The sequence below is a fragment of the Leuciscus leuciscus genome, assembly GCF_965113295.1.
Source record: "Leuciscus leuciscus genome assembly, chromosome: 5".
Taxonomy (NCBI): Eukaryota; Metazoa; Chordata; class Actinopteri; order Cypriniformes; family Leuciscidae; genus Leuciscus; species Leuciscus leuciscus.
The window spans coordinates 7418340-7443324 of NC_138729.1; the positions used below are offsets into that span (position 1 = coordinate 7418340).

The window sequence follows — 24985 nt, forward strand, 5'->3', positions numbered from 1 at the left end:
TTAACTACTGAACATGTACTTACTATAGGGTTAGGGTTTGGTTGAGGGTTAGTTGCATGTAATTATGCATAATTTACTGTTATTACTTTGGTAAGTACATGTAACATATGTATCAAGGACAAATAAAGTGTTACCGTATAGGCTAAATCAATGGTTGTAATGTTAGCTATAGGAACAGGACCGTTTTGAGAGTCTGTTTGTCTGGCGCTGCTGTGCTGCTGGCAAATAACAACGGACTCTTGCTTGTATAAACTCATGTACTGTATGTCCATTTTTTGTTCTTCATTGTATTTGTTTGTCATCTTTGCTTTATATTGCTTCGCTTTATATTTGCTGCCCTAAACGCAAATTCACTTCTTGTCTTTGCAAAACACATTGAATTAGTGCCAAATATTAGTTGTCACTAATCTGACGCAAAACTTGCGGTAACATACAAATCCGTTTAATCTACTTGGGAAAACAATTTCAGAGTCAGTCGGAATAAAATTAAATGTAACAATTTATTATGTCAGGTAAATGTATCATGCCAATTTCATAATCAGTTCAAAGATAATAAATACAAAACACCAAATGCTCTGGAATAAAGAGAGAAGATGCGAACCTGACATTATAAAATACATGATGCGAAGTGTTTTGCATACACTCTGCATCACGGGCTAATTTGAGTTACAAATCGCCACAAGCTTTCTTCAGCATCTCCCTAAATACTCAGACCAAGGCAGAAACCTCTTTTCAAATGTAAACATGAGTTCACAATGGGAATTTGAAGTAATCACGGTCCCAGACTTACTGGGAACAGAGGTTGATTTACATGGGGACACACCCACAGCAGTTCACAAGATATCCACACCTTATTACCTTTTTTGGTTCGTGGGAATGAGAACTTTGTACCAGTCGCACTGAGACATTTTAAATGATACCAAACATGTCCGTATGATAATTGTTCATATTAAACCATATAGATTTTTGGGTGAATTCAGGTAGGGATGGGTGAAGGGTATGATGTGTAAATTGGGAGGTGATCAACTCAAGTGTGATCGTGTCTCGAATGGGGATGTTAATATAGCAAGAGAGTTCAAATGTTAATTTCCTTTGTTTTCTCAGAGAGTAGCCCTCTCTTTCAGTTCTTCCGGTTTCTGCTGTCTTACAACAGTATATTTAGTAATGTACAAAATCAATAAAATTCCTTGTAGTTCTAGTAGTTCACCTATGGTTAAAAAAACAAACAAAAAAAAACAAAAAAAAACTTATCTTTAATTGAATAAAACATTTAGGTAATACAAGAAAAAGTAGGGTAGCTCAGAAGGTTAGGATTTACATTTGAAAAGTTGCATTGTAACTTTTGAACCATTAGTATTTGGCTAAAAAGTGCAAGAGAAAGGGGCTATTTTAGAGAATCACTGCAAGTTACAACTCTGTTTGAAGTTAAATGACTGGCAGACATTCATGAATGAAGTAACGGAGCAGCAGCCGAATGATAGGCTACACTGGAACTGTAGAAGGTATTGTGCTTTGGATTGGTGTATATTTGACTAAAAACCAGCATTCTGTTGAAGATTTTTCCTTTTTTTATTATTATATATATATTTTTTTATATTTCAGTCCAGTTCCAAAACTGTAGCTTTTTTTGTTTTACACTCAAGACACAGCCATGCACAATTTAGAATTCAAAAAGTATATTGCTTCAACCACAATTTAAAATAGCTTATCCAAAACAAAAGTTCCCCCCTCTCTCATACGCCTCACATCCAGCCTTGTTTCAAAGAGCAGGGGAGGGGCTTGCTGAGATGAGTCCAGCAGTTCTCAAATGTAATAATTAGAATAATAATTTAAAAAGAAAACATTTGTGTTTGTAAGCACGTACAGTCTTGTTTCTTTCTCATATTAGACACCAATAGAGGGATTTTGTCACAGCACGTGTACAGGGTTCACACATTCAGAAGAAAAGGGGAATTTACAAGAGACAAGAGGAATCCTGGAGTGAGTCGCTTTCCACATTCGTGGTGCTTTTCATCCTTTTACGTTTTCATGTGCTCCTAGTTCACATCAGGTCCGAGCCCTGATTAAATATGAAGGGTCTTTTAAAAGCAAAGTCCACAATCTAGAAATAAATTTGCATTGTGTTTGAGAGTGTGTTTCTCCTTGTACATCTGCCCCAGTACATAGGTGAAGGCTGCAGTAAAGGTCGCTCGGTGAGTGTTTATGATGGTCGTATTAGCCTGGTTAATGGGGCTGTAGTCTCCGTGACAGGCACAAGATGCTGCTATCTGTGGGATTTGCACAACCATGTCCATCATCGATTTGATCTGTTGAATTTCTTGGAACCAGGGTGCACAATATTTACAAATACATATCAAAGAGCAGCCTATCGTAAGGTTTTCATTTAAAAAAAGAATAAAACACAACAATGTACATTAAATATCATCCTCAAAATACCTTTTGTAATGCTAACTTATTCAAAGGTTATCGGAGCTGAAGGAAAGTAACTCAGTAATGTCATGCATGAAACTGGTTCCTACGATAAAACGACACTCCCATTGACCTGCTTTGATACTCACTGTAGGTGGGGTTGTGACATCCATTGCGACATACACTGAAGCAGTAGCACTATAGATATTGCTACCCATGCCTTAAGATGTCTATGGTTGTCGCTAACTACTGTTCTATGTCTACTCTAGTACCCTTCTGCCTATGGTAGGGTAGTCTAGGTGTAGTATCCTGAATTTTCACAGTGATTTGAAAGACAGACTAAAAGCAGGCTGAGGTTATCCTATCTATGCACAAACATAGCACAACTCTCACACAAACACTCATTTGTAAAGAAAGATACCAAGTTGACATGATCTATCAGACACCTACATCCTCTACAAGGGCGTACACATAAGACTTCTACTCATGTACTGTATTGAATCCATATTCTTAAACCAAGGGAGAATTAAGATAACCTCAGCAAAAATCAAACATTTTTGACTTGTGACCGTATTTGAAAAAGGCATCAGAAATAGCACCCCTATTGATGTTTGTTGCAAACCAGAAAGTCTTAAAATCTAAAGAGCGCCAACAGTTGGGAAGGGTGGTTGGATTTACAGACTGTTCTCTTATGCCCCGTTTAGGGTATTAAGATGCGTTTTGATCGATCGGATCACAAGTAGAAGAGGGAGACATTCCTGTTTACACCTGGTGTTTTAATCCGTGTCTTTTGTCCACTTTCAACCACTTCTGTCCTGATTTCTTCGAGGGGGGGGGGGGGGGGGGGGGGGGGGGGCTATGGGGGGCTGGTAAATGTATGTTTTTTTTCATAACTTGTGATCTAATGGCCAAAATAAGTTAGCACAATTTACATATGAACGCACCGAAGACGACGGAAAAACATACGGAGAGCATCAGCTTTCGTTTCTGCTCTGACAGCCGCAAGATCACGCTGAACGCTGTGAGTGTGTTAGAAATCAGGAATGTTGAGAGAACATTGTGCTTGGTACGTTTTACTCTTCAAACCAAACTTGGGTCTTTTGTGGCTGTTTGAACACATTTGACCACATGAGCGTTTACACTACGAAAGCAATTCGATCAAATGCGTTTTCGACTACCTCTGGAAGTGGTTGAAAGTGGACCAGCTCAAAACGTTTTAGACCCTATTTACACCTGTACTTGCCCTCGTCCACTTGTGATCCGATCAACCAAAATGCATCTTAATACCAGGTGTAAACAGGGCCTTAGGGACCATTCACACAAGATGCGATCAAGTGTTCACAATGGAATGGAGTAGAACTGTTTGCAACCCACTGTCTTGGGCAGAACATTCTCTACGCAAGTATGCAAACACTGATGCGAATGCTTGGCCAACACATTGCGAATGTACACTCCCTGTGCGTACATACCACTTGTATGCTGAATGCTGAATACATACAATACATTATTGTGTTACTGTTGCTATTATAAACTTCAGTTTTCTAGGCAGTAAAGTTATCTTTAAATATCCTTCATCAAACTGAATGTTATTATTCTAAGTACCTGGCTACATAAGATGCAATTTGCCCAGCAAGATTATCTTCAAATTGCACTCCTTGTGGCAATGAGAATGCAATGTGTACTTGCTTTATATAATGAATTGCATTCTGACACTGGAATTGGGCTTGCGTAGCTTGAAGTGTCCACGTAATTGCGTAGAGCTTTGAGCCTTAAAAACATGGAACTCATGTTGCAAGACAAAAGAGCAAAGCCAAAGACTGACGCCAATTTGTGCCGCAATGAAAAAACAATAATGAGTCTTATGTGAATGGCCCTTCATCATGCAAATATTTTCAGCCAATCACTGCTCTCTGAACGATTGTACAGAATGTTTTCGAATAATGTGTGATGAGCAGATGTCAAAACACCAGCATGGATTTCATACTCCATAATGCCCAAGTAGCAGCACATTAGCCTGCTCTACATTTGGCTCCTCATGGCTTGGTTTTCAGCATTTTTCATTTTCTCTTAAAATGCATAGTATAGACCTATATGTTGTGGTATTCATGCCTAAATGCTGGGTTCTATGGCAGAAATATTGCACAAGAAAATGCAGTCTGTGAATCCATTCTGAGAGAGTGACAAAAAGAGAGAGAGAGAGAGAGAGAGAGAGAGAGAGAGAGAGAGAGAGAGAGAGAGAGGTGCTTTCTGGCAAAGTTTCTGGATGCACTTTGCCTTCAAATGATTGTTATCTGTGTTTAATCCAGTAGCAAAGTGGTTTACATATCGAATCTTTGAAATATTTTGAAACATTTCAAGAACATGTCCAGGTTACATTTAACCACAAAATCACAAGAAATATGAAATTATATTTTGCTTAAAGAAAAAGAAGCCTGTTTTAGGAACCATTTAGATTTATTGAATTGTTAAATTATGTTCATAACAAATCAATCAAAGATGAAGTGCGCATTTTTTTAATTAAAAAAACTTTCTCTTAGTATTTATAATTCTTATTACTATAATGAAAACATATCCTCAATTTGAAGAAAAAAAAAAGAGAATTTAAATTTAAAGTAAATATCATGCTTTTAATTTATGATTTAAATGAATATTAAATGAGTTTCTACTGTTATGCAGTAATAAAACATTTTATTACAGTAATAAAAAATAAAAAAAACATTAGTGGAAAAAACGATTACTTTTTTTTAGTGTGACTTTGTTCAAATGTCTTAATACAAAAATCTCAGTATTAATAGTCCTGAAAATAGGTATAATTTAATTATGCAGAATAGATATTTTTTTTCCCCCTTTTTATTTTGGGATGAAATGTGACATGGACATGTTTTTTGTGAGATGAATCTTTGTTCTTATTATATCTCTTGCTCTCAAGCTCTCTCTCTCTCTCTAGCATACTGTCGTATGCTCTCTTATTTTGCGCACACACAGTGTAGAAAGGAAATGATTGCTGTGGAAAGCTGTGGTAGACAGTCATGCAGATGTCTTGAGGAGATCCCGAGATTTGGAGGTACACTTCTTCAGGCACAGGAAAAACTCTGTAAAACCCAAAGAAGGTTGCTTGTAATCCAAGACAGTACAGAATAGATTAAATAAGAGATTGGATGATTTTAAAGGTCTACTGTAATCCATATCATCTTTCATATCAGAGAGAAGGAACACAGGAGTTGTTTTTCAGTTTGTCTCCTTTCCAGATGTGTAGAGGTGAACACACACTGATGGACTGGTGCAGCAGTTCCATACATCACAACGTGTGTGTGTGTGAGGGCAGGCAGCAGGGGACAATCCCATCCCAAAGGCCTTGAATTGCTGTCAATCACCCTTATAAGGGTAAGTGCATGTGCAAGCATGTGCTTGTGTTATTGTTTGTGTCCAGATTCAGATATTGTGTAATTGTGCTATGACACATAAACACACTGTACCTGCACTCTGTGCGTATGAATGTGTATGTATGTGTGTGTGTGTGTGTGTGTGTGTGTGTGTGTGGGTAGGGGGAAGATCCTAGCGGCTGCTATTCTTGATGGCTTCCTTGGCAGCTACAATCAGCGGACTCAAACTGGAGAGTGGTTTGGCAAGCTTCAGGAATGAGTGCTGTAAAGAGAAAGAATACATTTAGGAAACTTCACTTTTTATATCCATTTTGGTCTATATGTATTCCTTTAAAACCTTGGAATTACAGTAGTCAACATTTGAAGTGGATCAAAAAAAGTTCAAAGTTGTCCTAAGACAAAAATTAATGTATAACTTTGATGAAAGGTTTTGATCCACTTTGAAATGTTGACTACTGTAGTTACATTTCTAAGAGAGTATTGTAGATGTATTAAGTACATTTGCAAGTGTCTACTGCCAAAGCAGCAGCATGCTCTTCTGAGGTTTTAACTTTAGCCCAAGACTCTGAAAATGGTTGAAAACCAAATTCCGATGCAATGACAAATTGCTAACTCCCATGACTACACCACAATGAGCTAATCATTGAGGAAGTTCAAAACCCGCACACACTGGAGCCTCAATGGGGCCAGAGTGGCATCCATACACTTCACGGAGCAAGGCCAGTCTGAACGGAATAACTAAAAATGGATAAGCTTTGCCCCCATAGCAAACCTAAGGAACTGCCTGTGTCTCTGGATGATCTAAATATGAAAATATGCAACCTTCAGATTGATCGTAGCAAACAAATCTTGGGTTCAAACTTGAGACATCCCAATTGTTAGCTAGCAGCGCCAAGTCAGTAGCTCACCTGAGCTCTTTAACTGCCTCATCGCTAAACCAGAACCCTCATCCATCTCCTTAAACATGTAAGCTTGATAAGCCACCATAGTATGCAAAGCCGCACACACCTGACTGGATGCCATATAGGATTTTCTGATCAGAGCAGATGTGACTCTACACGGCTTTTCTAGCAGCAAAGGCCAGGACATCCGAGTGGGAGCTGAGGTTTGCCAGAGATCAGTCGCTTCTCTTCAACCACCAGCATCTCCACATACCACTGTTTCGCCAGTCTAAAGCAGCTAGATTGAACCATTTCCAAAACACTGCAAACACTCATCCAGCTTAGATTGAGCCTGAGGCTGGGCTGATTTCTCCCAATCCAGCTATTTAATCTATTGCATCTTTTAAAGGAACACTCCACCGTTTTTTTCATATTAAACTATGTTATTCCCTTAACTAAGACGAGTTGATACATACCTCTCTCGTCTCAGTGCGTGCACTCAATCGCTCTGGCGTGGCGACACTTTGATAGCACTTAGCTTAGCCCAGTTCATTCATTAGGGACCAAACAGAGATGAAGTTATAAGCGACCAAACACATTAAAAGTCACGTTGGTTCTAATGACAGAAGTGAGCGGGAGAGAGGATTTTTCAGGAGTGACTTTTTACTACACCGAGTCGAAGTGCTCCCAAGTGCTATTCCGCCATACATTATAGTTATCCTTTTTACCCGCTTAGAAAAGTGCCACGTTTTATTTTGTGTCACCATACTCGGTCATGTAACTACTCGTGTAACTGTATTTAAATAGGGAAAACGTGGAGGTGTTTGGTCGCTTCTAACTTCATCTCTGTTTGGTCCCTAATGAATGAACTGGGCTAAGCTAAGTGCTATCAAAGTGTCGCCGCGCGCCAGAGCGATTGAGTGCACGCACTGAGATGAGAGAGGTTTGCATCAACTCGTCTTAGTTAAGGGAATAACAGTTTAATATGAAAAAACGGTGGAGTGTTCCTTTAAGGATGTCTGAGAGTTGCATAAAAAAAAAGACCACATCTGTATATGTATATTTGTTATTGTATACTTATTATAAGTGTTACCAAATTATTCATTTAATAATGACTTTTCATTTAATAGTGCATTTGTTGCAATCAGTGGAAAGAAACACTAAACAACCACTGCTAACAGTCAAACCTGCTAAAATTCACCAGTCTTATATAAGGACTTAGGCTGACGATGTTGGTGTTTTCTGCTTGTCAGTTGAAATTTTAGTGTAAACATTGGGGTTATAGGAACAACTTATTTCTATATACCTATTAAGGTGCTAATATAGAGCAGTATGAGGTAATGTATAATGTATATAATGTGTACTAATGTAGTTAAAAAACTATATTACTTAATACAGATGTCTGAAGCATAGTTTGTTACCTGCAGCAATTCTTTTGCTGACCCTCTCCGGTCTACATCCATCTCCAGACAGCGGTTCAGGAAGTCTCGAAACACTGAGGATAGCCGTTCAGGATTTTGTAGCTCTGGAGTTCCATTGGTTGCAATTAAATACAGGGCCTACCACAAGGGAAAAACATTAATGTAGTGGAACAATTATAGAAAAGTCTGCATATCCAATCCAAGCTACAATTCAGCAAAAGAGGAAATGTTCAGACATTAATGTTATTTCTCCCAATTTTCTATTATGCTTTTTCAAATATTTCCATCCATGCCATGTGTAATATAGCTGTTTGTGAATGTAAAAAGTCTGCAAAGTTTTAAAGATCAAAGTGCATGACAAATAAAGTTATTGTCTCCTAAAAGTAAGAATCAATTCTGAACTGCTGAAACGAGTTGTCAGTAATTCCAGTCTCACTTCCTTAACATCTACGTAGGATTGTAATAAATATACTGTACATAATACCAGCCTATGGCCTTTATTGGCTGCCCGTGAACGACGTCTACTTATTACGTTTGACCCGCCTTCAAACACTAGTTGTAGCTAAGAAGCAACATATTGTAGTAACATGTCTGAGGAAATTCAACTTGTGCTCTCGCGAGAACTCTGGTTTACCAGGGTAACATATTGTAGTAACAAGTCATGTTGTGGACACGTTGAGAAGATGCTGTTTTCTGTGGTGTAAATCCACTTTGTATGCACTTCCAAAGGATGAGGACTCACACTGGATATTGATACGGTGAAACTGACACCATTGTTTCTGTTCTCATCACGGTGTATACAAGTGCTGAGGAAGCTAAAATTCAGATATGGTTATGGACGTTTAGTTTCTGACAAGTACTCTATGCGGTAGATTAATCAGAGCAGAGGAAGCTCTGAGAAAGGAGAGGTTTAGAGAGACTGAATCTTTGATCGAAGCGTTTCAGACACTGTGAGAAAAGAAGTGATGCTGCAGTGTATATTATGAGAAAATGTGAGTGTTTTTTGACCTTGGAAGTATGTAAACCTATTGTAGGAGACCTTTAAAACAAAATTAGGAACTTTTAAAATAGCATAATAGGGGCACTTTAAATGTTTTACTCATTTTTGTTACCAGCTCAGATGCTTTACACTTAGACCAACCTCAACACTACTGTACTTCAGATTGTTTTAGGAAATTCCTGCATTTATGATCAGTTTCCATTTTTTTAAAAGAACATTTATAATGTGTCTTTTATAAAGCTCTGTAAGGTCTTACCCTGAGTGGGTTCTCATTCAGATATGGCGGTTCTCCCTCCACCATTTCAATAGCCATGATGCCCAGGGACCAGATGTCCACTTTAGGGCCATAGGCCTTCCGGGTTACGACCTCTGGGGCCATCCAGTAGGGTGTACCCACCATAGTGCTACGCTTGTTCTGCTCAGGTGTGATCTGAGCACAAAACCCGAAATCCGCTTTAGAAAGAAAGAGAGGGGGTTAAGATGTTGGTCTTGATGCATAACAGGAAATTACATTAACATTTCTGAAGAATTGGTGTGTTCACACTTGGCATGTTTGGTTAGATTAAAACGAAACTCTATTGTGATTGCTCTGCTATTGCGGTTCATTTGAATAAGTGTGAACATTGCCATCCGAACCCTGGTGTGCACCAAACAAGTGGACCGAGACCGCTGAAAGATAGGTCTTGGTTCGCTTCCAGATGAACTCTGGTGTCGTGTGTATGAAATATGAATGCAACACGAATTATAAAAAGGACAGAACGCTTAAGCATACCTGTTTTTTCTCGTCACAGTCACGATGTTGCCTATAACCGCGTCTTCTCACAGCATATCTTCATTTGAGTGTGTGACGGAGGGATTTCTGATGCTGTTTTGACTAATTCCATATGAGGCTATGCACATACAACGAGCGCATTTAGCACATATCGCTATGCCTTCAGGTCCGGTGTTAAAACGCCAATGTGAATGCTAAGCAAACCAGGACTAAATGTTTTTTTATTTGGTCCGGACTGCACTATAAGTGTGAACACACCTAAAAAAGGACGGGGGTTTTTTGTGCGTAACTTACTGAGTTTCACAGAACCATCCATGCCCAGCAGAATGTTGTCACTCTTGATATCTCTATGAATCACCTGATTAGAATGGAGGAAGTCCAGAGCCTGTAGACACTGTAAAGACAAATACAGAGTAAGAACATATCTTCATAGTAATTCCGAGACTGTAGGTGTGTAAATACGCAGTGTAATTTAGTATATAGTATATGTTACCTCTCTGCACACTGCAGCAATCTGTCCCTCATCCATGCAGGTCTCGGTTACCACATCAGTTAGAGAACCACCTGCCAAATACTCCATCACCACCCACAACTCATCTCCTACAAGATAACTGAGACAGAAAGATGAAACTATTTATATTACAGGCACCAACCTGACCACTGAATGAGAAGTAAGATGATAGTAACACGGTACCTGCATTTAAGGTTTAGTACATCTTTATAGGTAGTTTTCAGTATTTCAGGTTGGACAAAAAGTTACAAGTTTTTAATGGCATTTACAATTATTCATATAGCAGATGCTTTTATCCAAAAATACCAAAATGTGAAGCTAAACTACAAGCAGAAACATTAAATCCAAGGGAGAATTTTTTTTTGTTAAAAATGACATTAACATTATGGCTATCGATAGAATTAAATAACCAATATTAATCAAGTTTTTGCCATTGTCATTATTCATTTTATATTTTGCCTTTAAATACATATTTTTGTCATTTGTTGTCCATTTTCTTATATTCGTTCATTTTCTCTTTTCAGGAAAGAAAAGAAAACAATATTTAAATAATATGTAAAAAATTCACATAAATAATAGCAAATTGCTAATAATTTCATAGTAATAAAAACAACTATGTTACCCAAACTGTCACAATGTATTTGAGAATGCTTCCATAAACAATTTACACAGACATGTTCTGTTAATGAATAAAGGAAAAGTCTTTAAAATAGTTTTTGCATGAATTGAACTCAGTTAACTGTTAACACGTTAATCAGTTAATATATACTACTGTTGAAGGTTGTACCTGTCCAGGTAGTTGACTATATTGGGGTTTTTGTTTTCCCTCATCACGAGAATCTCGTTAATAATGAGCTCTTTCTTTGGCTGCTGTTGTAGATTCATCTGTTTAATGGCCACCTGAACAAAGTAAAAGGGAGAGAGGTCAGCAAAGAGCAGAAGGCAATGTGGAGGCTTTCTTCAGATCGAAACGTAATCTGGTTTACCTCTTGTCCTGTGGCGATGTCAATAGCTGTGTATACTGTCCCAGATGCCCTTAAAACACACAGTGGAGAAGCAGGTTAAAACTTTTCTATACTGTAGTGACTTACCATGGACTCCATTATTCAGTGCCCAATAGAGGGCAGCTCTCAAGAAATATGTACATGTATATGGGTTGGTAGTTGACATGTCCTGCTGTGTGATATGCAAAACAAAATTTTTCTAATTTAGCTTTAATGACCTCACATGGCTTGGAAGACTACATTTGTGTTTTTACAAATGCATGTCACACTCACAACACAGGGCAATTTAAAATGAACTAATAAAGGCAATAAATAAATAAAAATAGTTGATGATGGTTGAGCAGTCTTAACCTAAAATATACATTTTCCCTTATACATTCATATACATTAGACATATTAATGGACATGTTATATGTAAATCATATCCATAAAAAAAGTGAAATTAAACAGTTAAATAAAATGAATATTACATACACATACATACATACATACATACATACATACATATATATATAATATAATATTGAGGCTTATTTTGATTATTAACTCATGGGCAGTGAAATAAAACATAAGGTAGTGGTAATATTATTGTGAGTGATGGCATTAGCAGTTGCTGTGTGGAGATTAAAACAAATCCAACACAAATTTACAGGGATATAAAATATCTAACCTTTGACCTCTACACCCACAATCATAGTAGTATACTGGGGTATTTATTTACACAAGGCTGAAAAAAATGTGATGCATGAAGATTAACATAATCTTACCAGTGTCATCAGTGTGTAATTCCCCACTATCTAATACACACATATAAGAGTAATACATACATGTGTAAGCTTGAAGAAGCTGCTGCTCTACTTGATATATGAGGCTGTTTATCTCCTTTGTCAATCCATGAACACACATCTTTTCCCTCTTTCTAGGGCACCAGGCCACAGATTATTATCAGGGTGCATAAATAATAGAGCAAGGGTGCAACTGGATCAGGTGCATTCAGGGTAAAGCCACATTGAAACACCCTTGGACTGATCCTGGAACAGTATTTGCTGCTCAGAATACAGGGACTGCCAGCAACTGACAAGAATATGTACAGGTCTGAACTCATTTGTGCACGAGCACAAGGTTAAAATAGAAATATTAACCAATTTATGTGTTTAATTGAATTAATGTATAATAAAAAATAAACAGAAAAAAAAAAGTTAAAAAAGAGAAAATAAATGTTTAAAAAACATAAAAAAAACTGCCCACTCAAATGAACTCACCCTCATGCAAAGATGAATGATTTTAGAACATCTGGAAAACAGTATAAGAGTCATATGGGCTACCTTTTTGGTAATTTTATGGCACTTTTTTTGAAAACATTTGAAAACAGCCTTGCTTTGAGAGGTCAGCTGATAACCTCAAAACACACTCCCTCTCTTTGGCCTGTAGTCATGTCTGAATTAAATTTTCATTTGCTCACTTTATTCTTGACTTCTTAAACCTGATATCCAACCCCTCCTATCCTTTCTTCTCTGTTGAACCAGTCTTGATCTCATATCCATGTCTTTGAAATATGAAATGAGAGGTGTGGAGTGTGACTTTGGGTGGGTATGTGTACATAGATGATGACTTTGTATAAACATACCCTTGTCCTATTTTCTCAAAACGTGTATATTTCTTCTTGGGATCACCAACACTAACAATGCTTCCTGGAAGAAAGAGGAGAACCTTGTAAGACTATATGCACACAGAAGCAAATGCATACAAACAAAGCTTTTGGACAGGTAACTGCTGAAGAGAGATACATGATGAGTTTGGTTAACAATATAAATAACTGTTAATGATGGTCAGAGACATAGACATAGATCTGTTTGAGTGTGTCTGTTGGGAGTACTGTTGGCAGAGTAAGAACAGTAATCTCTGTCTGTTATAAAAACTATAATCTCTGTTTTAGTGCTTAGTGCTGTCAGTAATCTGGATCACATGTGTAGAGTCAAATGGGAAAAAGACAATGATTCACAGAGTGCACATAAAAGAGACCAGATCTGCATTCCTAATCAAAAATTCTAAAGAAATATGCATAAGATACATATAGGAATTTTATCCGAATTTGGAACCGACTCCAAAGGATCCTAATGGTATCGAATAAGATTTATCTAAAAATAAAAAATGATCAACTTGGGAAAATACAGACATTCCTATTAGGATCCAGTAAGGTTTCAAATTATAAATGAAATTCCTAAAGAATCCTGTACACATTCCTTTAGGATTCTCAATAGGGTGTTATTCAGAAATGTCTTATTTGCCATTGGAGAAGAACCTTTAAAAATGGGAACCTTTAACGCAACTTGACAATTATGTATTAAGTATTGTGGCTGAAACAATATTACAACAGAGTTCTGTCATTCATGAATTATGTCTCCATTCCATATCATACCTCATCAAAGAACTGACAATGAAGTATCAGTTCATAGAAATATTATTACTAATACTTTTTGGATTTCTGAGTAGATGTAACTTTTTAAAGGCTAAAGTTACGGTTACACTTTATTTCGATGGTCCACTTTACTCATTCAAGTATAAGTAGACTATAGTAGACTGTTAGGGTTGGGGTTAGTAGAATAAGTTGACATGTAGTTGTAAAGTTACTTATAGCTAGTAAAATGCCTAAAGTGGACCACTGAAATAAAGTTACTGGTGCTCTTAAACCAAATATTGCAATAGTGTCTTATTACAGTAAAAATAAATAATATTCTACCACCACATGCACAGCTAAAATCAACACTCTTGACCACATACTGAGTTTTTCCAGTATTTCCTCATCTGTCATCTTGGATTTCTTCCTTTGTCGGTCAGTGTGACGGTACAGCGTACTAGACGTGTTCTCCGGCTGGACTTGTGACTCTGGAGGGGTCGTGACCTCTTTGACAGAAGCAGGAGGTGCAATTGGCTCAATAACAGAGCGTGTGAAGATCTACAAAAAAATACAGTGATAGAGTAAATGCATAGAAATACATAGGAGAGACAAACAGACAGGGATGAAAGGAGAGATAATACATTTCTTGATTGTTTCTCATAGACAAAAATATTAAATATAGATCAAATAGAGACTTTAAGCGTATGTTCACACTTGTAGTTAGTTTCTCTTGGTTCTTTTGGCCCAGACCAAAAAAAGAAAAATGACACAATTAGTTCTGGTTTGCAGAGTGTTCACACTGTTATTTTTAAAGTCATCGTGAACCGGAAGTTGCGACCGAATTTACTTCAGTATTTTCCAAGTGAAGCGTAATATTGAATGAGAAAAACAGAGGCCGTGGCCAATGGGAATTGATTGGATCTGTCTGAAAAGTGTGCGTTCCATTCAGCTCGCTGTCAAAGCTTGCAGTAGAATGACTGGAGGGGATGTTCTACCCAAGCCGTCAAACTGGCGTCATCAGAGAAGGAAGGCCATTCAAGAGGGGAAGTACTTTTTCAGAATTTGATCAAAGATTACAAAGACAAAAAAAAAGAATAATTGTGAATCAACTTGCATGAATTGTTCACCAAAAGACTAATAATATGCACAAACAAAAAAAATTACGACGTATGAAGTATATTTTGCGACAGAACTTAACGAACATGCAAAACATTGCTGGGTGCTAAATGCACTCATTGTAATTGTGTACATACAGGACTATTTTTAACAGCTAAAAACTCATGATGAGCTCATAAAATGTGTTAAGGATTCAAAATAGCACCAGGAATTCCTCCGTTACACACTTAAGTGAAGATCAGCTGCAAGGAGACGCTGTTCTGACGGTTACACTGAACTGTAAAGGGCAAAGTAACTCCTATAATGAGAAGAACCAGGTATCCTTGAGCATTCTGTCCTTTTATTGCCCATCTTGTGTCACATCCTGTTTTTGGTTCGTTTAAATGTCTTTAGTGCAGTTTAAATATGAATGCAACACAGACCAGAGTTCGCTTAGAAGCGGACCAGGACCCGATGAAAATGTGTCTCTCGGTCCGTTTGTTTGGCGCACACCAGGGTTCGGATGGCAGTGTTCACACTTATTCAAATGAACTGCACTAACAGAGCAATCGCACCAGAGTTCGTCTTAATTGAACCAAACCTGCCAAATGTGAACACAGCCTAAGTCTCCCGCTTCTCAGATTTTTCTCCTGAGAAAGTACCCTAGAAGTATGACATCTCACTCTAGAATGTTTTTATTCATAATGTATCAAAATTCATAATATATCTAATCTACAAAATAAACATGCTGTACTAACAGATTTGGTGTGCTCAGGCCGTGGAGCGATGATGGGTGGAACCTCATCCTCATCCTCCTCCTCTTCTTCTTCCTCTTCATCCTCCTCTTCCTCGTCTTCTTCTTCAGACACCGGAGGTGCAATAGGAGGTTCAGAAGTTGTCTTAGCCCCTTGCTGCGCTCCCACACAGACACACACATGAGCAGAGTGCATACAGTGTTGAGCACTTGATCCACAATCAATAAATATCACAAATTCATCCATGTACTGCTCATTTGTAGCCTTCGTAACTAGCACATTTAAACAGGACCGCAATGTTCTACATATATAATTCAAGCTGTCATGGTTAGGCCTGTAATGCTTTGTTTCAGTCATTTCAACCTCTAGAGGGCGACATCATAAACACAGTAGACATGAGTAAACTGAGGCTATTCCAGTTCATGGCTATGTCTGGAATGGGATACTAGTTTATACTAGTAAATACTGTGCAGTTTACGGTATATGTCCATTTTAAAAATAGAAAATTAAATATTAAAGATTACTACACAGTACACTAACTGTTTCAAACAATAGTATTCTACAATTTGTCCAGTTATAGTTATGTTTTTTAATACATTTTAGGTTAATTTGTTTGTCTGATCAAATAATGAGTCAAAACTGCTGCAACTACTTCTGGTTCATTCATCACACATTAAAACAAAGCAAATTGCATTGTGTATACAGTACCCAGCGCAGTGCGTTTAATAGCATTCTCCACATTTTGCAAACGTAGCAGGCCATCTGTGTTTTTAAAATGTGTATACTATAAACAGCATACATACGTTGCAGCACAAGAAAGAATGTATGCATGCTAAGTATACTAATCCTTATGCTAGTTTGCTAATTCTTTTTATGTCCATTCATGTGTGTTTTCATTTTCTGACAAGACTTGGCTAAAGGACTATTATTATACTGTCATTGCTGTGCTATGTCCGATTGGTATGTGTATCTGGATTAGGGTGCTACAGTTAAAGTAGTTCATAAATGCCCCATAGACACTTTACAAAGTCAGCTGAGACTAAGAGCACTGAACTTATTAAAGGCATTATCATAATGGAATGGATAGTCGCAGGACCAGTGAAAACCCAAAGATTTACTATTATTTACTATCAAACGTAGCAACACCCATCTAACCCATTTAGTACAAACATACATATTGACAAAACAAGTGAGGTTTGGGATCAACGTCATTAAAAGCCAGTTGCGATGTTGTGATGATTAAATTATGAAAGGATTTTTAAAAGAAGCTTTGGCTTGAGAAAATAACTACACTCTTAAAAATAAAGGTTCCCAAAGGAGGTCTTTGTAGCAATAGAAGAACCATTCTGGGTTCCCTAAAGAACTATTTCAGTGAACAGTTCTTAAAAGAACCCTTTTTTCTTAGCGGGAAGAACATTTAAAAAATCTAAAGAATGTTTTCCACAAAAAAATAACCCTTTGTACAATGGAAAAGTACAATGGATGTTCTTCATGGAGCTTTCAATGCCAATTAAGAACCTTCATTTTTAAGTGTACAATCTGAACTTTCAATTCAGAGCACTTGTTTTGTCAAAATGCATGGTAATTAAAACAGCTGAAACTGAAAACATAGCTCTACTTCCTAAAGAGTAAAGCATTAAACAAACCCATATGCTCTACAAAGTGAATCTGAATTAAAACAGCAGCCTTATTTGTGTAAAGGTCACACTTACAGGATTAAGCATCACATGCATTTTCATTTTTGTCTCTGCCAATTAGAAACTGGAATTTGGGCCATAAAAAAAAAAGTAAATAAATAAAAAAAAAATTCTAAACCTGAAATACAAGGAAGAGATTCCAGAAGCGTCCAGCACCTGTTGGTATGAGATGGATGGCGAAAGATAAAAGACACACATACACACACTTGCATGCATGTGACGCTGTTGTTGTATGTTTTCATGGTTAACTGCACTTTAGGGAGTATTTAATAAGGCAAGCAGCAATTGTTTTATAGCTAGCAAGCAAATCTAAACGGAGCACTAGAGTATAAATCAGAGAAATTAAATATCAGAGGGAAAAAAATAAGAATGATATCAAATTTACCTAAATTGACTTTAATGTCCCTAAATGTCTTTCTCTTTAAAACCCCAAGAAATAAAAAAGGAGAATTCCTAAAAAGTTGACAAATATATTTTAAAAATGAACTTCATATGAAATCAAGAAACTCCTGCTTGCCAAGCAATAGCAAGTAGCAGTCATGCCTTGATAGCAACCCTCTGGTCTAGATAGAAACACTGATGAATTTCAATTAATACATTACATAGAATTTCAATTAATACAGGAAATAAATGATTTCCTGAATACAGGAAAGACAAATTCATTCGTCAAACAATTTCATGGGGTCTTTGTTAATATGTTGGTGTATTGTGGACTAGCTTTGTTGTGCATCCAACCCAAGTTTCATTCTCGTTTTAGATGAGAAATAAAACATTGTGTTAGAGATATGACTGAGATTAGCTCAGGCAAGCCTCGAGTTTCCAGTGAGATCTAGAAATTTGTTTTCAGTGTGCAGCATTGCAAACCTTTTTTTATTTTTTTTTCATCTCACTGCAGTGAGTAAAGTACAGACTACAAAAACTAGCTTGTGGAAAACCACAAATTTGGGCTGTTGGGTCACGGCTAGCTTGTGTACAGTAATGTGTTTAGGTATCAAATGCCCAAATATTGTGTCTCTGACTCATGGCTGCACAGTAGAGGCATTAGCTTTGCCAAATGATGCAGCTTCCTTAGTGCCGTACAGTATAAAGTTGAAGTGTTACCTTGTCAAAAAACGCGCTGCAGGTTCTAAGGCTGACAGGTGGCCCGGAAGACAGGAGGCGGTTCTGAATGATGATAAGGTTGAGAACGGGAGGATATTTTACTTGACACAAAAAAAACCCCACAAAGTATTCAAACACTACAAATGGATTCCAGGCAACAGAGGATAGGAGGGAAAGTGTGACAGGAGGGAGGAAGGCAAAGGAGAAAGGTGGCTTGGAGGTGAGATTTTTGTGAAAATAATGGGCGAGGAGGAAAATACAACTAAGAAAAGGAGTGAGCATCTTCATTATTGCGGTCTAAACATGGACATTCATTTGCCACCACTTTACAGTTCATAGTCACCAAACAATCAAGCTGTCAAAGTTTTTATACAAAGATCAGATAAATTGTCCCAGCAAAACCGGATTTTCTGCCAGATAAAATTTCAGATGAAGAGCTCTTCAGTGCGAGATAGACACACATTAATCTGGGGAGTGTTTAACTGTCATTCGTGTTCTTTTGGACATCTTAAGGGTCCCTGACACTTAAATAATCAATGCTTTGATGAATCGTGCATCACAACACACACTTCTGTAAGTAATCTATAATTACTAAGAAAATATTCTGATGAAAAGCTGTACCCACTTACTGTATTTTCTGGAATATCAGTTGCATTTTTTAACATCTGAAATTGCCTTATATAACATCAAGCAACCAAAGTGCATATAAATATGCACACGAACAAAACCTATCAGTTCTAGCATTGCTAACTTGACATCGCAGCCTATTTCTTCGTCAAAAAATAAATAAAATAAAATAATAATAATAATTGCAGTCAACTAAACATTAAAAAGTTACACTGCTTACTTTAAATTGTCTGTTGTCATTATCTGGAGGAAATTTAAAGGATGTACGTTTTTCTTATCCAAAGATAAAAAAAAAAAAGTGTATTTCTAGGGGTAAGAATTTCACTTCACCCTCTAAAAATGTAAAAATTAAATAATTTCTTGTCCTTTCATGAACTGAACTTTGATGTTCGTGATTACTCACGTACTGATTGAGTGAAAGTCATTTGTTGTTTTTAACGGTTGTACGGTGAGCAGATTTATAATTGTCTAATATTTCTACAATTTAAAACTATTCCTAATTTGAAAGCTTAATCTTAATTGTTGAGTTATTTACTGATGAACTGTGGGTTATTGAACTTTTCGATGTTCTTCTATTAAATATAAATGACCAATTGTATACAATGAAGAATAGAAAAAAAATGAAGAGATGAAATGAAATTATTTTTGTAGAATGGTATAAGGCATTTTAACATTTAAAATTAGTTTGTGAAATATGGAAAATATGAACTATTTATAGGTATCATTGATCATAATTTCTTTAGTAGACAAATAAAAGAGTATTTGCTTGTAATAAATCTTTGTATGTGTTTGTAATGACTAGTTTTTCTGTGGTAATATAAACAGCAAAAAGTGTTCTAAATGTAATCGGTCTACCCTAATTTGGATTCAGATATATGATGGATATATATTCTGTTCTGCGAGCTGCTCACGTGATTTCCCATAATTTTAATGGAGTAAAATACGTTTTTCCATTTTTGATTCTCTTCCCAAATCGTCACTCACATCTCTCCCTCTCTCTTTTTCCACCTCTCTCTTTTTTCCAGGGGATTTCTGTGTGTAAACATTTATTTTCCTCCTTTTGTTAACTTTGAATACATTATATTCACATTTTAATGTGGTAAAGTAGAAAAACACTGTAGATCCGATATTTTTACATCAAAATAATAGTAATAAGTATTTTAACTGTTTTTGTTTTTAAAATGAAGTAAATGATGTATATTAGAAATGAGTGGTCTGGTCTGTGTGTTTGTACAGAAATGTTTTATCTTGTGGGTTTCAGCTTTCGTCTCTCCTCAAATTCAACTTTAACAGTTTGTGCTTGTTAGGCGAGGTAAGGTATGTCAATTCTATCCGTAATGCTTTGCCCACGTGCTGATAATTCAGTTTCTCTTTAAATTAGTTAGGGTTTGGTGTTTTTAATAAATGTTGTTTATAATGAACGACAATAATTTGTTTATATAACAATTCTTGCTCATTCAATTTGAAGGATATTTTTTTGTGTGTGTGTGTGTGTGTGTGTGTGTGTGTGTGGCAAGAGTGGAATTAAAATACATGTTAAAATTGTAAATATTTCATTTTATTTACCAGTATTTTACATTATTTCTGAATGTAATAAAATGCAACTTATACACAATTCAACTTATCAGTGCTTTTTATTATCTTAATGCAGTTTTGACCTGGTGTGACTTGTATTCTTTTTTTTTTTCTGGAAAGTACTGTACTTTCTTTTGGAATATGTTTTATGCAGGATGTCCTTCCTGACTTGGAGCATCAAACCACTAAACTACATTAAAATATAATATCATAATACTGCATTCAGCTTCAATGCTGTAACAACACTAAGATTTTCCCTATAACTGTGAAGACACATTATCTAAATAAATAAATAAATAAATAAATAAATAAATAAATATCTTCCTATTAAGTTTCTTTTTTATTAAATCCTGTAAATATTTACATAAATGTATGTTTTAAAAATATTTAATGAATAATGGAGTGGTATTGTCTGCTGGACTTAACGTGTTAAATAACGTTTGTGGAAACTATGCCCTTAAGCCTATTAAATGCTCTTTAAGAAAAGTTATTCATGTAGTAAAATCAACCCACGCTCAGGAAAAATGTGTGCCTGTGGCAACATTTATGCAAAAAATGTATTATGTTGTTTCTTGCACGTTTATGACCGTTTTAAAGTCAAATATCCAATGAGTGACGCTAAAAATCTTGTTTAATTGTACCAAACTTTGTATTATGTTGGTTTATATACGTTGAGAGATGCTAAAAGATTAGTGCTCTAAAAAAAAAAAAAATATATATATATATATATATATATATATATATATATATATATATATATATATATATATATATATATATATATATATATATATATATATATCCCCTACATTAAACCCAACACTACGCCCAACACATCATGAGATAAAGACGCATTTGCTGAAGCAACAATGCCATTTTACCTTGTTTTTACACAGTTTTGAGCTCTTTTTCTGAAGTGCTTTTCCTTGCACCCCCAACCAATTTGTTTACAAATAATGCACGATGGTAAAGGTGTTTTGAGGTGATAAAATATGATTGTACAAGGAACCATGCGAAAATCAGGGGCCGTTTGCATGACACAATTTTCAACTAAAAACGGAAAACCCTTTATGCGTTTTGGCCGTTAATTTACAGGACAGCGGTGTAAAATAAAAATTTGAAACGGGTTTCAGAGTGCACGTTTTTGAAACCGATACCATTATCCCTGTAAACAGCAAAAAAGCGAATTTGTAAAAAACCAGCGACGTCATGCGCATGCGTATTACAGTCTATAGACACGTAGCGTTTCTTTACAAAGTGACATCGCCAACTACTGGCCTGGCAGCAATATACAGCGTATATTTTCACGTATATTTTTGATCATTTATATTTTTAATCAGCGTTTAATCAGCGTATATTTTCAGCGTATATTTTTTATCATTTTCACGGATCCGTGTGAACAGGGATCGTTTTGACAATGCTGTCGTCTGTAAGTGAAAAACACAAAAGAAAACGTTTCCGTTTTTAGTACATTGTTGTTGTTTAAACGTACCCTTAGTCTTCATTCATTGATAATCTGCCAAGTGTTCATTTGTTACTCTTTTTTTTGTCTTATCTTTAAAAAAAAAAATGTAGGTAGAGGCAATTTTTTTCTAATAAGCCGAGTTGCACAAAACTGTTCTTCTCAACCAAATTCAACTAAATTTTAAGCCTTAAATATGTTGAATTGGATTTATATTAACAAGCGGTAAAAGCTGTTTTGTGCGTAAATCTATAAAAGATAATGTGAACACACAAACACACAGGGCCAAATTAAAGCATCACCTCATCGCTGGAAAGTTTAAAAATTAAGCACTTGTGAAGCTGAATCTTTCCACTGCTTTCAGCATTAGTCAAGTATGTGATTGATGATAACCTGAATTTCACACAGTCCAAGTTCATTTTGGAAAATTCACAATAGGGAAAAATAACATGTACAGATTTACACAGATATGACATGGAATCTGATTCAGGTGCAGTATGCCATCTACTGTTAACACAACATTAGTTGCGGTATCATTATGAAAGAGACTATATTAGTCTTGACCATTACTACTGTAACCCGGAAAATTCAGCTTTAACCAGTTTAAGCTGGCTTGCAAGGTGTCCAGCTGGTCTAGATGGTTCACTAATTGTATACTTAACTGGTAGAGTCTATTAGAACCACTTGGTCAAGATGTTTATACCTTGTAGCCCACCAAACACAGCTTTAGCACCTTAACACGCTATGAGACACATGTATAATATATACATGTTTAGTGGTAACTTTGAATAATTTTCAGTGGGTGGCAAATCAAATCAAAACCAGCAACAGTTATGTAGATAATGGTCGCAGAGGAATAAGCATTTTGAAGATATGTGACCCTGGACGACAAACCAGTCACATGGGTCAATTTTTTTAATTGAGATTTATACATCACATGAAAGCTGAATAAATAAGATTTCCATTGACATATGGTTTGTTAAGATAGGACAATATTTGGCCGAGATACAAGACTGGTTTTGTGATCCAGGGTCACATATGTGTTTGCTTAATTCTGTGGTTTAAAATCACCTTTGAATCTAGGTCAAACACAACAGTTTTGTCACAGCAATCTGCAATAATGACACCATCAATAACATCAATGTTAGAAATATATGCAGGTGATGGGGAAGATATTGAAAAAAAGCTAACTAGATGCACAATATCTTTATTAAATAACAATATTAGAGTAAAAGTGATCTTTATTTTTATTTTACAGAATCTTTGAGTCACAATTACATTTAGGGCCAGATTTACAAAATAGGACTAAATTATCGCGAGCGCAATCCCATTAAAGCGCTGATGGGAGCGAAACGTTCTGAGTGTGATCTACTGACAACGCGCAAATTAAAGAACACAGACGCAGCCGGACCATTTCCATAATGACCAACGCAAACTACCAAGAGCAGCACAAATTAGCATCTGGTTTAAGATATGCTTTTTTGGGTGTTCAAAAAATGGCACAAACACCAGTAAATTGACGAGCGCAAACCATAAATCACCTTGCATGATTCATTGAAAAACTCTCCTCCCATAAATTTTGCGTCTGAAAGGGAAACTCCTACAAATGCATATGCAATAAGGTCAGCCGCAAAAATAACCGTGTCCACACCTTTTCAGCGCTAACTTTTCACTGCACGTCTTTAGTAAATCCTGACAGTAGTTTTTTAACACCAAAAAAGGGTTTGCGCTGGAGAAAGCTGTTAGTAAATCTGGACCTTCATCTGTTACTAAGAAATGGCTCAAAAAATACATAATGGTTACATAACTACAAAGACAATGTGCAGTTGTGAGGGGCAGACATGGCATTACTGGATGCTTGAATCATGAATCCTTTAATTCATGAAGATGAATTGGTAAATTGAAATAAAATGTCAAACTGGGAAACAAAATAAGAAAAAGACCAACAAAAAAACTCACCAGTGTATTGGCTGCAATGTAACCATGAGCAGATTTATCTGGAAGCAAAAAAAAAATCCATTAGTCAGAGTTTTACTCAAGCAACCAAATTTAAAATACAATCATATAAATGTAGTACGTATCAAATCCCAATTGCAGTCTGTGCAATACTAGTTCTAAAGGTACTTGTTTTGGGATTGTCCTGCCACTCTTAAGAAACTGAAACCCACTCTTAAGAAGCCATTTGTGCTATTTATACTAATATGTCAAAGTAAGTTTGGTATTCATATACCGGTAATTCAAATATTCATATTTTGTTACCTCCAAGAAGTTTTAGGGTTACTGCACCACATCATTTTATTTCCATTTAATGGTGTTTGTTGTACAAAGAATAATTAATATATATTTAATTGATCACTATGATTTGAACTACTGAATTTCATATAAAATCGATGAAAAGAAATGTGTGTCCTAAAAAAAGAATACTTAATCCTGCCAATTACATGCAAATTAGTTATAGAGACATACTATACACAACAAAACAGGCACCATTTCATCAGAATAACCCATTTATGCAGGGGCTTTACAATAAATTTTTCAAGGTAAGGCCCAGGGAATTCATTGGGGTGGCAAAAGAAGAAGAAGAAATCCCAGCCAACTTAAAATCTACAGAAAATGACTAACCATGACCATGTACAGTATAGCCTTTATGTATATACTTTAAAATAAAGTATTGTAAGACACACACATTTACTAGTGCTACACTTCTATACCACACCGACCTAGACCCTATAAGCATATTTTTCCAATAAAGTGGCCAATTTTGAGCACTAAAAAATTAATTGACATCTAAAAAGGAAAAATCAGTTGTTATAGTGATCAGAAAGCTTTGTGCAACAGGAGTAGCCAGAGGGTAGGGATGCACCGATACCGATACTCAGGTGTCGGTCCGACAC

General features: G+C 36.2%; 1 protein-coding gene and 1 long non-coding RNA gene across 3 annotated transcripts in view; both read right to left on the bottom strand.

Annotated features, from left to right (window-relative positions):
* The window catches only part of LOC309499671, an 84661-nt gene that overhangs the window by 36081 nt on the left and 23595 nt on the right, over window positions 1-24985 (bottom strand). The window lies entirely within an intron of this gene.
* LOC309499620 (serine/threonine-protein kinase PAK 3) overlaps window positions 482-24985 on the bottom strand; it is a 57018-nt gene continuing 32514 nt past the window's right edge. Inside the window, exons 5-16 of one of the 2 annotated variants that reach the window (XM_082170972.1) lie at window positions 24051-24088; window positions 18428-18490; window positions 15633-15785; window positions 14163-14337; window positions 13009-13072; window positions 11364-11412; window positions 11165-11277; window positions 10360-10477; window positions 10161-10260; window positions 9351-9547; window positions 8095-8232; window positions 482-6054 (exon numbers count right to left, since the gene is read on the bottom strand). In XM_082170972.1, coding sequence (XP_082027098.1) covers window positions 5965-6054; window positions 8095-8232; window positions 9351-9547; window positions 10161-10260; window positions 10360-10477; window positions 11165-11277; window positions 11364-11412; window positions 13009-13072; window positions 14163-14337; window positions 15633-15785; window positions 18428-18490; window positions 24051-24088 — 1298 coding nt within the window. In that variant the 3' untranslated portion in view covers window positions 482-5964. The remainder of the gene's footprint in view (window positions 6055-8094; window positions 8233-9350; window positions 9548-10160; window positions 10261-10359; window positions 10478-11164; window positions 11278-11363; window positions 11413-13008; window positions 13073-14162; window positions 14338-15632; window positions 15786-18427; window positions 18491-24050; window positions 24089-24985) is intronic. The other variant, XM_082170973.1, reaches the window with a different exon arrangement.